Raw genomic sequence first — 14,164 nt, 5'->3', positions numbered from 1 at the left:
TTACTATTAACTATTTATATATTTTTAAATATTACAATTTAAATATTACTATTTAAATAAACATTTATTATTAAATACAGTAATAATCATAATAATAGTCACTATCAAATAAGTAAATAAAAAATATTATTAAAATAAACTAAACACCACCAAAATAATAACAAAAGCTATTATGATGATAATATTGTTATTAAATTAAATAAATTAATGGTGGCTAATATAATTAGATATATAAATAAAAAATAATAAGATGATAAGTTGGTGATGACCGTTTTTAAATAAATAAATAATAATGAAAAGTGTTTCTCACCAGCTTCTCTGGTGTCCACCACGAAGTCTGCGGTCTGGAAGGTGCGCCCCTCCACCAGCCCTGACCGAACACCTTGACCCTGCGGGCGTCTCCGATCTCAGACTGGACCACGTTGATGGTGATGGGGCTGTTAGCCACGTGCCGGCGTTCTTCATGATGCTCACCAGGTGCTCTCCGACTTCTCTTGGGATGAAGGAAATGCCTGAGGAGGAAACGACCAGTCAGGGGTCATCAAACCAAACTCAATGTAAGGTACACACGGAGCATGTACTGCAGCCGCACCGATGTGATTGTTGGGCTGCCTCTTGAGCAGACACGGCTCATCGCGGCCAGACGGGGCTTTGATGCTCGCCGTGAGCAGACTGAGATCCGTCTCCAGGATATCCAGAGAGAAATCTGCAGCGGACCCAGCTTCACCTGAGACTTCCTCTTGTTGTCCTCTGAAGAGACCAAAAACAGACAGATCTCACTACAGAAGTCAAGTAGACCGTCTAGATCACTACATACAGAGAAAAGCTAATTACATCTCATTTTACAGTCAAATACGGTTAAATGTACAGTTTTTGGAAGTGAAAAACAATGAAATGCATCTTTTTCTTATCGGTTACGAACGATAAGGTTTTTATTACATCACTAAATGCAATATTTTAGTGTTCATTTGTGTTGCCATGATTCATATTTTCTATTTGTGCATCTATATATAATCATTAAAGGCAAAATAAATAACAATAGCTAATATAATTATTATATAGAAAAGGTAAATTATGTAAATAAATATTATACATTAAAATATGATAAGTTTGAATAAAAGAATAACCTTTATTAAAAAAAACTAAGGCCATTTTACTAGGCATGCAATTAATAACAATTAATAGCAATTATTTGCAATGATTAACTAATTTATGCATGTTTTGGTGTCAAGTGCATTACTGTATGTTGCCTTGTATTTTGCTTCTCACATATTAGTATATAATTATTATTATTAATCAAACAAATTAAATAACATCTATCATTAATAAATATGTATTTATAGCATTATTTGACATTTTACAGAATTATCTTCTACATATTAGTGTTGACTATCTTTGATTCATCGGTTGTCTTTCTTCAGCTCTAGTCTCTTTTTCTGGAGGTTGTCAGTATTTTATAAAGGTATTAAAAATTGTAATGTAAAATGTTTCCTATGGTGTTTTTTTTTTACTGTAACTCTTCGTACCTGTGATTCTGGCGGTGTAAGGGGCTTCCTGCGATGTGTTTGTCGTTATATCTGACGAGTATATTATAATCTCCAGGCAGCATGGGGAGGTATGAAACCGTACAAGTGCCGTCTTTGTTGTCCACAACAGTTGATCTCAAGCCTTGGACGGACCCTCAATGGCCAAATCAAGACACCTGACACAACACACAGCATGTTTTCTCAGGTTTCTAAGGTTTGGAGACGGCAGTGTGAGCGTGATGTGTTCGTACAGTACACACCGTCAGACGCATCTTCGGTGAAGATGGTGAAGATGGCGGTCTTATTGGCGGTCCCGTAGACCAGACCCGGCCGTACGCCGTCACGTTAGGACTGTTAGCAGTGTTCACATAGAACTGCAGAGGACTCTCTGATGAGAGAACAGAACAGACCAGAGTTCAACACAATGAGAGGAAACACACAACAGAAACACAATCAGGAGTTTCTGGCCTGACATGCATCGTGTTTCTACAAAAGCAAACGTGCAAACAACATAACTGCTGCTAACTTAAAGAAAGGAGATGAGTGAACTGCACAAAGAAAGACCTGGATATTTGTCAACCCCAAAAAAAGAATTAGAAAATTAAAAACAATAACAGCAACATTTTATGTAGAAAATATAAAAGAAATTTGGAAAGTGAAAGTGAATTTAGGCCTGTTACCAGGAACTACAATTATACTACTAAAATAATAATATATATATATTATTTTAGTAGTATAATATATATATATATATATATATATATATATATATATATATATATATATATTATTTTAGTAGTATAATATATATATATATATATATATATATATAATTATAGATTTTTTTGTTTGTTTTTTTCTTCTGCAGTGAAATCTTACCTTGAATTTTTTTGCATAATTAACTATGAAATCTGGAATAATATTATAATATAATATTAAGATATTGTTAATTTTTATACAAATTTTCCTTAATTTTGTGTTGTTTGTTTAAAGGTTGCAAATATATCCGTTTTATTTCTTATAAAGAATACAAAAAAAAACAAATATATATATATAACTTTATTGTCCAGATATTTATTTAATAAATAAATAAATAATTAATAATAAAAATAATAAAACAATAATTTATTATGAGTTGCTCTTACAGTAGGTTGTTGAGGAAACCAACAAGTTAATTTACAAACATATTTTTAAATCAAATCAAATAAAACAGAATAATACAATTAATAAAATAAAAATGCAGAATAAAGAGATAAAATATTGAAACGATTCATGCAAAGCATGATTATAGCAGCTGATTGTGAATGCTAACAGGATATCCTCATGTAGACCTCAGGCGCTCCTCACAGAATGATTCAACTCTATAAACACGTTCTTCTCTGCTTTATATGGAGAAACAAGCCTGGACTCTTGTCATTGATGTGATATTGACTGAGGTTTCTGATGGCACTGGACCAGCGACTGGAAACAAGCAGCTACATGAGGATCTGCAGCAACACAAGAGCTCCTCACAGCTGCAGTCAGCCATCAACTCTTTCACCACGCTGAGTAAATCAGTCCGCCCTCTATTGAGAGGAGAAGCCTTCTCACGCTTCACCTGAACACTTCCAGGAGCTGCTGCTAAAGGCTGCGTTCTCAGAAAATAATCTAAATCCTGTTCTGTAACCCTTATACCACCTTCGATGTTTCACAGAACGTCCAAGCTCTTTATCTTACAACAAACACTTTCAGAAAGTGGAAAATAGCAGCCAAAACACTTCATATCACTTATACAGGTCGAAGGTGAACAAATGAAAATAATGAAATAAACTTAATAAATGAATAATTGTTTTTTGTGTGTGTGAAATGTTATAAATTGCAATAATTGTTTTTTTTTTATCGAAAATCTAAATAGAAATCGCTATTTTCTTTAAAAAAAAAAAAAACTTCATTAAGCCTTTTAATGCCTTTTATTTTTCATTGTGTTACCAGAAAGTTATGCTTTAAAAAAAAAAAAATAAAAAAAAATATATAATAATAATAATATTTTATATATATATATATATATATATATAATATATATATATATAAAAAATATATATATAAAAAAATATATATATATATATAATATATAATATATATATATATATATATATATATATAATTATATATATATATATTATATATATATAAAAAATATATATATATAAAAAAAATATATATATATATATATATATATATATATATAAAAAATATATATATATAAAAAAATATATATATATATATATATATATATATGAGAGCGAGTATAGAAAAGCAAATAGAAATTTATAATTATTTTCAAAAAAAAAAGAAAAGAACATTTAACCTTTTTAGGCCTATTAAAAAAAATTTGCATAGTGATATACTACCACAAAAGATATATTTAAAATTATTCAAATAATTGAAATTATACTTTTACATCAGTTGAATTTTTTTTTTCCTTTTTATTTTGGGGTTAAATATTATAATTAATAAAATACACATTAAAAATGAGTATTTTTAAGAGTTTCTATTTGATTATTCAGTTTTGATTGTGCATGATGAACAGGTGGTGTGTGGACTCTGACCTGGGATGTGTGTCCCGTTGAATTTGATGTGCATCTCGTGGAGCCCAGCTTCTGTGGGCGAGTACTTGACCGTGACCGTCCCGTCTTTGTTGTCGATGATCTCCGGCTGAGCGGTTTTACCTGACGGCATGTGAACCTCACCTGAAGACAAACACTGAGTTCAGATCACTGCAGATGTACAGCTCGTCACTTCTAATGTGACTCAATCACACAAAATAGAAACTATCTGGTATATGTTATGTCCAAAAAAGGACTGTTAAGACACTTTGGCATTATTGATTTTAAAAGACACCTTCATTAATATTCAATTAAAAATAAAATCAAGCTATAAATGTCAATGGAAGTATTGTTTTATGCATGCACAGAACGTTAATAGTAAAATTATTATTATTTTGTGTGTTTTATAATAGTTTACTTATTTATTTATTTTAAAAGTAACAAAAAAAAAAAATTACTAATGGAACTTAAATTACCATGTGAAAACTCTAAATCAAATATATATATATATAATTTATAAAATGCATATTTATTAGATTTAATTCTTTATGCCAGTACTTTGGCCTTCATGATGATAATAATAATAAAATGTAATTTTTTATTTACTATATGTTATTTAGTTATTATTTTAGGGTATTATGATATTATTGTATTTAAAAAAAATACAAATTATAAAATAAAATAAAATAAAATAAAAGACCCCAATTATGAAAACATTTCAAACAAATATTAACATAATGTGGAAAATGTATACAGCACATATTACATAAAAATGGAAATGTACTTGTATTCATACTTTAAGGTCAGTATTTGTTGTATAACCTATTATTATGTTAATAAATAAATATATAAATAAAGTAGTGAAAATATTTTTGATTATTATTTTGCATTACAAGAATGAGAATTTTGAGAAAGGGGGCATAGTTTACAAGAAAGTAAGTTCATAACGCCAAAAAAAAAAAAAAAAAAAAAAAAAAAAAAGTAAAATATGACTCTGGTGTGTTTTTTTAAAAAATAAAGGGATCTGCAGTTGAATGCACAAAATCCCTTTAAGAAACCCCTTTAATTTGTCTTAAATGTAACTCCGAAGCAGCTGAATAAGAGTTTGGTTAACTTGGCTCCAGGTGTCTTCTGACGTCTCTCACCTGTGATCTCCCCCTTCCTAAAGGTGAAGGGGATCACCATATCGAAAGGCCTGTACCCCGTCCCGTTCACGCTGTTGGCAGGATTATACCCCCCATCTGTGACCTGCGAGGCAGAAATCTGAGTAAATGAGAGCGGACGCTACCAACACATCCGTAACAGCGGCCTGTCAAACATTTCCAAGTTCAGTCTGTCTGTGTGATCCATTCTGAAAGAAGAGCGCTGTGGACGAGAACAGACATTAACAGCCCAGTGATTCAGCCACAGCAGAAGACAAACGTGTGTTAGACACGAAACACTGGAAGACAGAGATCGACCCCAGCACACCTGACCAAGCACAGAGAGAAGAAATCCCCATAACCATGATAAACATCTGAGAAATGAGGGAAAGTGATAGTGTGCACAGAAGAAACATGTGGAGACATCCAATACAGACCGATGCATTACTGATAAATCACACTTTCCCAGCTATGACCAGATCTACAACTGTGTTAAATTTAGGTACAGATTATTAAATATCACTACTGAACAAAACTGAGCGAGTTGACTAACTAGACAACACTTCAGGAAACAAAAAGAGCAAAATTATGTTCTCTAATATGCTTTATTTCAAGAGTTATTAGCAAAGGTGGCAGATTACACATCCCTGATTATAAATTAAATGGGGACCAAAAAAAAACCCTCCACCGATAAAAGCCACTTCGAGTTAAAATGTATGCTTTTACACTTTTTTGGGGTCTGTGATTCTTTAATGCAGGAGAAGCGTCTTCTGCTCACTAAGGCTGCATTTACTTGATAATAAATACAGTAAAATTTCCGAAATATTACTACAATTATAGATGTTTTCTATTTGTTTTTTTTTCATTGGCTAATATTATTAAGGTTTTTGTGATAAAACAAATTTTGGGTCATTTTGGGTCTCTTCTGCTCACTAAGGCTGCATTTATTTGATCATAAATACAGTAAAATTTCCGAAATATTACTACAATTATAGATGTTTTCTATTTATTTTTTTTTAATTGGCTAATATTATTAAGGTTTTTGTGATAAAACAAATTTTGGGTCATTTTGGGTCTCTTCTGCTCACTAAGGCTGCATTTATTTGACCAAATATACAGTAAAAATGTGAAATATTAAAATTTTAAATGACCATTTGAAAATATTTTTAAAATGTAATTCATTTCGGTGATAAAACCTGCATTTTCAGTCTTCAGTGTCCTTCAATCCTTCAGAAACCATTGTACTTTGCCGAATTGTAAACATTTATTTTAAATGAAACTGAAGCATTATATTTTTCATGATTCTTTGGTGAAAAGAAAGTTTAAAAGAAGAACAGCATTTATATTGAATAGAAACCTTTTACAACATCATAAATGTCTTCACAGAGCCACTTTTGCTTAATTTAATGCATCCTTGCTGAATTAAATGGTTAATTCTTTAAATTTGTTAAAAAGTAGTGTGTTTTTAAAGCTAAGAGTGTTAAGTGTTTCACAGATCTGCTTCGTGGAAACAATGTCTTTTAAACTTTATGAATAAAACTACATAAGGGCGGCAGAGAAGCGCATAATAGTTCTGCACAGTCTGAGGTTAACATCATAATAATGACCAATCTAAATCTGGTGTCCACTCCAAACTAAACTAGATCAGTCTAAACATTGGAGCATAGAGTTTCAGTCTGCCTCTGTCATCAGTGAGAAAACCAGAGCGTGTTTAAGACTAATCAACCAGAGAGGGAGGAAACAGAAAGAGATGAGGAACAATTCCAAACATTTCCTGCAAAAAAAACGATGCTTGAGTAGTCAAAAAGCAGAGGAACTGAACAGAAACCCCATTAAATGAAAGACAGGAGACAAACATCAGGACAGAGAGGTGACCGGCCGGAAGCTGGAGCTCAGAGCGAAGGCTGAAAGAGAGCGAGGGTTGATGAGGTGAAGCGTGTGTCTTTGTACCCAGGGCTGGAAGCCGACGCCTGGTGCTGCCTTTTGCTGTTGGACTGACTGCTGCTGCATCATGGGAACTTCATCTGTGGCCTGGGAAATGATATGTATGGATATGAACCTCCAGATGCACGAGGAACACAAAGAAACAGAATCAAACGCACACAGCAAATTGTGCAAAAGCAGTTGTACATTCACTGAAAAGAAAAATCTAATTGCAATGTTTGTTAAAAATTGTGATTGAAATTAGCAAAAGAATTTGGCTCAAAATAGTGTAATAGTATATTAATATGACTATGAAATAATGATAATTTTTACAGTAAAACAACTTACTGTAAAAATATTACAATAGTATTATTTTATTCCAGCAAATAAAATGACTATAAACAAATTAAATATATACATATACAAACTTGAACTAAAATGTATATTTTTCTTAAATACTTATTATTTTACAGTAAAATATATTGCACTAAAATGTATTTTCTAATATTATTATTTTTTAAACAACTTATGTATCATTATTTATCAAAACTATAAAAAAATAAAGAATTACCACTGAATATTTTACTGTAAAATTTTATTATTAAAGAAAAATATAAATTTTACCGTAAACCTTAAATATGTAAATTCTGATACCCGATAGCTACAAGGTGCATGCATTTAATTAAATTTTCACTATTTTGAAAACCTTCCCTTAACGTCAGGAGACATGAAAGCATAAAGTGTGATCATTTGTCTTAATAATGCAAAGAAACAATGAACTCCAGATGAGGATATGATGACACAGCTCTGAACCGTATCTATTCCAGCTCCTAAAAACCTCTTCAATGTGCTTCCTCTTTTTCTTCTCACCGTGACTTTGAAGGGGCTCCTGGGGATGTTTTCCCCTCCAAAGCGCACGTATATCACGTACGTCCCGGGTGTAGGAGCAGTGTAGAAGATGTCGAAGGTACCATCCTCGTTCTCGATGACTTCAGCTTCCACCTCAGTGCCGTCTGGAGTCACCACGACGCAGGAGACCTTCCCCTTCCCCGCTCCTTTAGTGTTCACCACAAAGCCCACCTCTTCTCCGATGCCGATGGTCGGCCCGATGCCAGGTCCTGAGGATTGCGTCAGTGAAGATTTGAAATTTGAGATGGTTGCGATTTAAAAGCATGTAACACATTTTAGGGTCAGATGTTATCGTGGCAGAACACGCTTCGAATATACGCTTTTTTTTATCCCTCTTATCAAGTTGGTCTAGATTCATAAAGGTAAATAGTTATTAGTTATGTTCACCACAAATGAGTATTTAAAGGCTTGTTGATGACACAGGCATCTATTACATCAAATACTAGCAGCTCATTGTTGAAGGAGGATGGAAAATGAAAAACTTAAAATGTACTAATGCATTTCCAAAAATAAAATACTAAAGTGGTTTGATTAAAACAAAACAGAAAATGTATTTTCTCATAGTTATTCAGGCTATAAACCATTCAAATAAATAGTTAAAAAAGTAAATAATACAAAAAATTATATTTCTAAAATGTATTTAAAATGAATTTTAGAATATTTTAATAAAATGTATAGCTCTAATATAATAGAATAAATTTTTTCAAACTACTATAAAATTGTATAAATAATATCACAAGAGTACATTTTTCACAATTTGCTAAATACAAATGAATAAATAAATAAATACATTTAAAAATCTGGAATCTGAGGGTGCCAAAAAAAAAAAAAAAAAAAAAATCTAAAGATAAAATACCATTAAAATTGTCCAAATGAATTCTTAATGCATTTACAAATCAAAAATTTATGTTTTAATACATTTACGGCAGGAACAAAATATCTCAATGGAACATGATCTAGATTTACTTAATATCCTAATGATTTTTGGCATAAAAGAAAAATCTATTATTTTGACCCATACAGTGTGTTGTTGGGTATTGCTACAAATGTATCTCATTGACTTAAGTTGTGTAATCCAGGGTCACATATAAACATTTTAATATTCATCATTTAGATTTTAACATCAAAACATTTTAATATATTATATATAATACATATTTTAAATCAAATATATAAAATATAGCATAATAAAATTAGTTACTTATGAAACTAAATAATATTAAATATTCAGTTAAATATAAAGTCAAATATAAATAAATCCTATATAAACATTATATAACAATTGGTGTTAATCTTCTGTCTTTAGTTAATTTTTCCACAAATTTCTGCCATATGCACATAAACTGACAGTCCACTGATAAGCTACTACTAAATATTGCAGAAAATTAATTTTCTGGAAAGTTGCTTTGCAATAATTTGCATCGTAAAAAGTGCTATACGAATAAACATGAGTTGAAATATAATATTTAAAAAAAGCTAATAATATTCTTTAAAAATCTAGTATTATTATTATTTGTAATAAAATATTAGATTACCGGTGACTGAACACTTGCTGGCGTCTCCTGTAGCGGTCGCTCTGACTCTATAAGGAGAAGTGGGGATCTCGTCTCCGCCGTACTTGATCACAATAGTGTAACGGCCAACCTTATCCGGCACATAAGACACTCTGTAGGTTCCATCGCGGTTATCCTGAATGTTGGCTTTCTTGTGTTTCCCATCCTGGTCCTGAAACACATGAGATACAGAATGAAACGCCTCCTTCAGTGTCTGAGGCACTGTACATGACACGGAGAGGAGCTTCATCAATGACAAACAGACTGAGGAGGAAGAGCTTTCATCAGAAGATCATTTCTCTCACTGCTGGCCGTCTCGCTCTCGCTGGATGTATTCAGAGTCAGAAAGTCCCGTCCAAGTGGAAAAATATGATCTTTTACTGGATCACCAGAGCAGTTACTTCTCAAAAGATAAACTAACACGCTGGATCCAAGAGAAAGATGAATGGCACAATATGCTAATAAGTGATGCTTGCAGATTCTCATCTTTTCCAACGCAAGTCAAAAACTGAATTAAAATGTGATTTTTTGGCCTGCTGCTCTACTTCATACACACACACACACACACACACACACACACACACACACACACACGTTTCTTATAATTGTTTCATGGCAAAAACAATTATAAGAAAATACAAATATATAGGAATAAAATTAAGCTAATATATATTAGACCGTATGTTTATGAAGTAATTACATTTTTAATAATATAATTTAAAAATGTCTATTTTATAAAAATATTTTACAATAAATCAAATATAATTTTAAAAATAGCAATACAGCTATTAACACTTTAACAGTAATATTTGTAATAAATACATAACTTAAATTTATAAAAATATGCTATACATTACAATACTAATTAAATACTACAAATAATTGTATAATATTTTTTAACTATATAATTTAATGTTCATCTTAAGAAATATACTATGTAATGGATCATACTTTTTAAAATGCTACTACCATTTAAATGTAATTATTAAAAAAAAAATATATATATATATACACACTTTTTTATATGCTATAAAATTTATAATATTAAATGTTAAATACTACTACTAATACTCATACTACTACAAAACAGATAATTAAAAATGTTTCTTAAAATTATTTATAATATTATTTATTGATTAAAAACTATATAATAATATAATATAATATAATATAATATAATATATAATATAATATAATATATAATATAATATAATATAATATAATATAATATATAATATAATATAATATAATATAATATAATATAATATAATATAATATAATATAATATAATATAATATAATATAATATAATATAATATTCTCCCAAACCCACCAGTCAAAAGTTTGAAATAAAAATTTTATTTAGTTTTTTTATGTTTTTCTTTTCTGGACCTTGACACTGTATTTTATTTGGCAGTCAATGGCACAGTCAAAAGCCTCCCGGTTTTCATCAAAAATATCATAAATTGTGTCCTGAAGACGAACAAAGCTTTCACAGGTTTGGAAACGAAGAGGGGGTAAAGTGATTAATGACAAAACTTTCATTTTTGTGTGGAGTATCCCTTTAAGATTAAAATAACAAGAGAAAGATACTTTGCTACAGTGTGATACTCCCAGATCCCCATCAATCTTTTCCACTGCATTTCACAAACTAAATCCAAATGTGATTTTAGAGGCCAACTGAAAACATGGAAGTCAACCTCAGAAAAATGCATTAATAATAATCAGATGTATTGAAAAGCTAAACCACAAGAGGAAGCTGAGACTGGAGACGTCAGGACTCACAGTGATCTGCACTGACAGCTGGCCCTCGCCGGCGTCTTTGGCGTCGATGGTGAACTCCACCGGGAAGCTGGCCGAGAGACCGGTGGTGAGCCCGGGGCCGCTGGCACGCACCTTACTGGCATCATGAGTGGGCTGAACACGCAGCTTGAAGGGACTGGAAGAGATGTTAGAGGGATTGGTTTGATTTGGAGAACAGTAGCACTCACAGCGCTTGTGAATGGAGCGAGTGAACCTGACACGGGTTACCTGCGTGGAACTTCCTCTTCTGCGTATTTGACCGCCACCGAGTACGAGCCCTCGACAGACGGCGTGTAGGACACGGAGTGTGTGCCGTCACCATTATCTGTGACTTCAACTGGCTCCACTATACCTGCAAACAATTAGATGACAAAAACTAAATAATTATTTGGTAACTGCTACCAGTATTAGTAAAATGAAACATGCAACATGGCGAGAACCATAAAGCAGCATACTTCTGTATTTCCAAAAAATATATAAATTTTTTATATATATATATATATATATATATATATATATATATATCTCTATCTCTCCACACATGCATGCATACATATACACACATATATTATATATATATTAAAGTATTATTTAATAAATTAAATAAATCACGTTTAAGTATATACTGTGCAGTATGTTAGCATTTAATTCAGAACAAAGGCAAAAAAGTGAATTAAATTTAATTATACATATAAAAAATGAATGTTTAAGTATATATGGTGCAGCATGCTATTATTTTATTCAGAAAAAGGCAAAAATATTTATTAAGTGAATATAAATGAATGACAAAAATAAACATGAATACAGAATTTAACTAAACATAAAGTATGATGTAATTTAATGACACAAAAAGAGAATTAATAGAAATTAGTGAATATTAAATCATAAGTGTTTATGTACGTTTATGTAAAAAGTATGCTAGTATAATTCAGAACAAAATAACAAATAAAATAAATCCCCATGAATTAAAATCTTAATGAAATAAAAAGTCTACATAAATATTCTGCAGTATGTGAATATTTTATTCAGAACAAAAAAAAAAAAACTAAAATAAATAATTGTTTACATATATACTGTGCGTTATGCAAATATTTCAGAAAAAAAAAAACTATTCCCTGAGGCCCCTAAATAAATAAGCCCAACAAAAGGGAGAAAAAATTCAAATCGGTGTAATGCACAAGCCTTAAGTAAATGCATTTTTACCTTTCGGTCCAGTCACGGCGACAGAGAGAGGAGCGACACCAGCTTTACTGCAGTCCACAGTGAAGGATTGTGGGATTTTAGCTCTCACTCCAGAACCGACACCAGGTCCAGAGATCTTCACTTTACTGGAGTCCACAACATCCTTCACCGGCACCTTAAACGGGCTTCCTACAGCACAGACAGAGATAAAGACCATTACATTTCACTCAGACACTGACTAGTGCCTCCATGCATGCTAATGCTATTCAAACACAGCTATTATAAGAAACGGCGGATAAATCAGATTAACTCCCACGACACAGGAAGCAGGTGAGAAGATACACAAAACTAGTCAACGACAAGTAAAAACAAGCCAATAATGACAACTCAGAAAAAAAGATATGTACATAATGTAGGCTTTGCAGAGGGAAATTGAAACTCGGTCAGGTTGCATCTCTCAAAGCTCAAAGTAATGCTTTCTTCAGACGGCTTCTGTGCTTTAAGTGGTGCATTATGGATAAAACCGTACCGGGAATGTGCTGTCCTCCATACGTGATGTTGACGTCATACAGACCAGGCACATACGGGGTGTATTCCACATTACAGCTGCCGTCTTTGTTATCTTTGCAGGACATCTTCGACTCCGATGGACCTTCAACGGTTATTCCCAATCCACCGATACCAGCTCCTCTGTACGGATCAAAAGACGGCTGGTTAGACGTCTCAAGTGCTCATGCTAGTACAAACCCAACCCCAAAACAGTTGGGACACCGTACAAATTGTGAGTAGAGCCTCACAAACTTATATTTGGATATAGATAACATATCAAATGTTGAAAGTGAGAGATTTTTAAATGTCATGCCAAATATTGGCTCATTTTGGATTTCACGAGAGCTACACATTACAAAAAAGTTGGGACAGGTAGCAATAAGAGGCCGGAAAAAAGTTAAATGTACAAAATAAGGAACAGCTGGAGGACCAATTTGGTCAATTGGCAACATGATTGGGTATAAAAAGAGCCTCTCAGCGTTAAATTACTGACCCAAACTTTTGAGTGGAAGAACAGTGCAGGTAAATCTAACAATTAAATGAAACGACAAATGCACAGTATGATCTGTGAAGCTCTTTAACCTGGTGACGATGGAGAACTTGTTGGGCTTGTCGGTCAGTGCTTCTTCCAGACCCGGGCCCTTGGCCTGCACACGTGAGGGGTCACAGCCCTCGCCCACCCCGACCTGAAACGGGCTCTTTGGGACGGGAGTCTCGTCGTACAGAACCTCCACACTGTGGACTCCTGCGTGAGCAGACAGAAGAATCACACTCCGCTTGTAAGAAAGAAAAACAATGGTTTCTCCTGTAGCATCTTGCCTTAATCAAACATTCCCGCTGAGAACGAGCAGATCGCCTCATAAATCTTGCTAAACTAGCAATAGTTTCTGACAAGCTTTATTGCTGTTCTACAAAATACACAAATGCAAGACGAAACCTGCATCTCAAACAGTAGATCAGCGGTGGCCAGCATCAGTCCTGCAGAGTTTTGCT

The 14,164-nt window shown here is 32.5% G+C and overlaps 1 protein-coding gene and 1 pseudogene across 2 annotated transcripts in view; both read right to left on the bottom strand.

Moving 5' to 3' along the window:
- The window catches only part of LOC113110548 (filamin-B-like), a 2,195-nt pseudogene extending 586 nt beyond the window's left edge, over positions 1-1,609 (bottom strand).
- A 121-nt stretch (positions 1,610-1,730) lies between these two features.
- Positions 1,731-14,164, bottom strand: part of LOC113110711 (filamin-B) — a 65,248-nt gene continuing 52,814 nt past the window's right edge. Inside the window, exons 22-32 of one of the 2 annotated variants that reach the window (XM_026274862.1) lie at positions 13,754-13,916; positions 13,152-13,312; positions 12,644-12,811; positions 11,669-11,792; positions 11,423-11,576; positions 9,621-9,810; positions 8,047-8,294; positions 7,204-7,284; positions 5,257-5,359; positions 4,115-4,255; positions 1,731-1,914 (exon numbers count right to left, since the gene is read on the bottom strand). In XM_026274862.1, coding sequence (XP_026130647.1) covers positions 1,736-1,914; positions 4,115-4,255; positions 5,257-5,359; positions 7,204-7,284; positions 8,047-8,294; positions 9,621-9,810; positions 11,423-11,576; positions 11,669-11,792; positions 12,644-12,811; positions 13,152-13,312; positions 13,754-13,916 — 1,712 coding nt within the window. In that variant the 3' untranslated portion in view covers positions 1,731-1,735. The remainder of the gene's footprint in view (positions 1,915-4,114; positions 4,256-5,256; positions 5,360-7,203; positions 7,285-8,046; positions 8,295-9,620; positions 9,811-11,422; positions 11,577-11,668; positions 11,793-12,643; positions 12,812-13,151; positions 13,313-13,753; positions 13,917-14,164) is intronic. The other variant, XM_026274863.1, reaches the window with a different exon arrangement.

This window comes from Carassius auratus, chromosome 11 (genome assembly GCF_003368295.1).
Source record: "Carassius auratus strain Wakin chromosome 11, ASM336829v1, whole genome shotgun sequence".
Lineage (NCBI taxonomy): Eukaryota > Metazoa > Chordata > Actinopteri > Cypriniformes > Cyprinidae > Carassius > Carassius auratus.
This window is presented reverse-complemented; position numbering and strand designations above follow the sequence as displayed.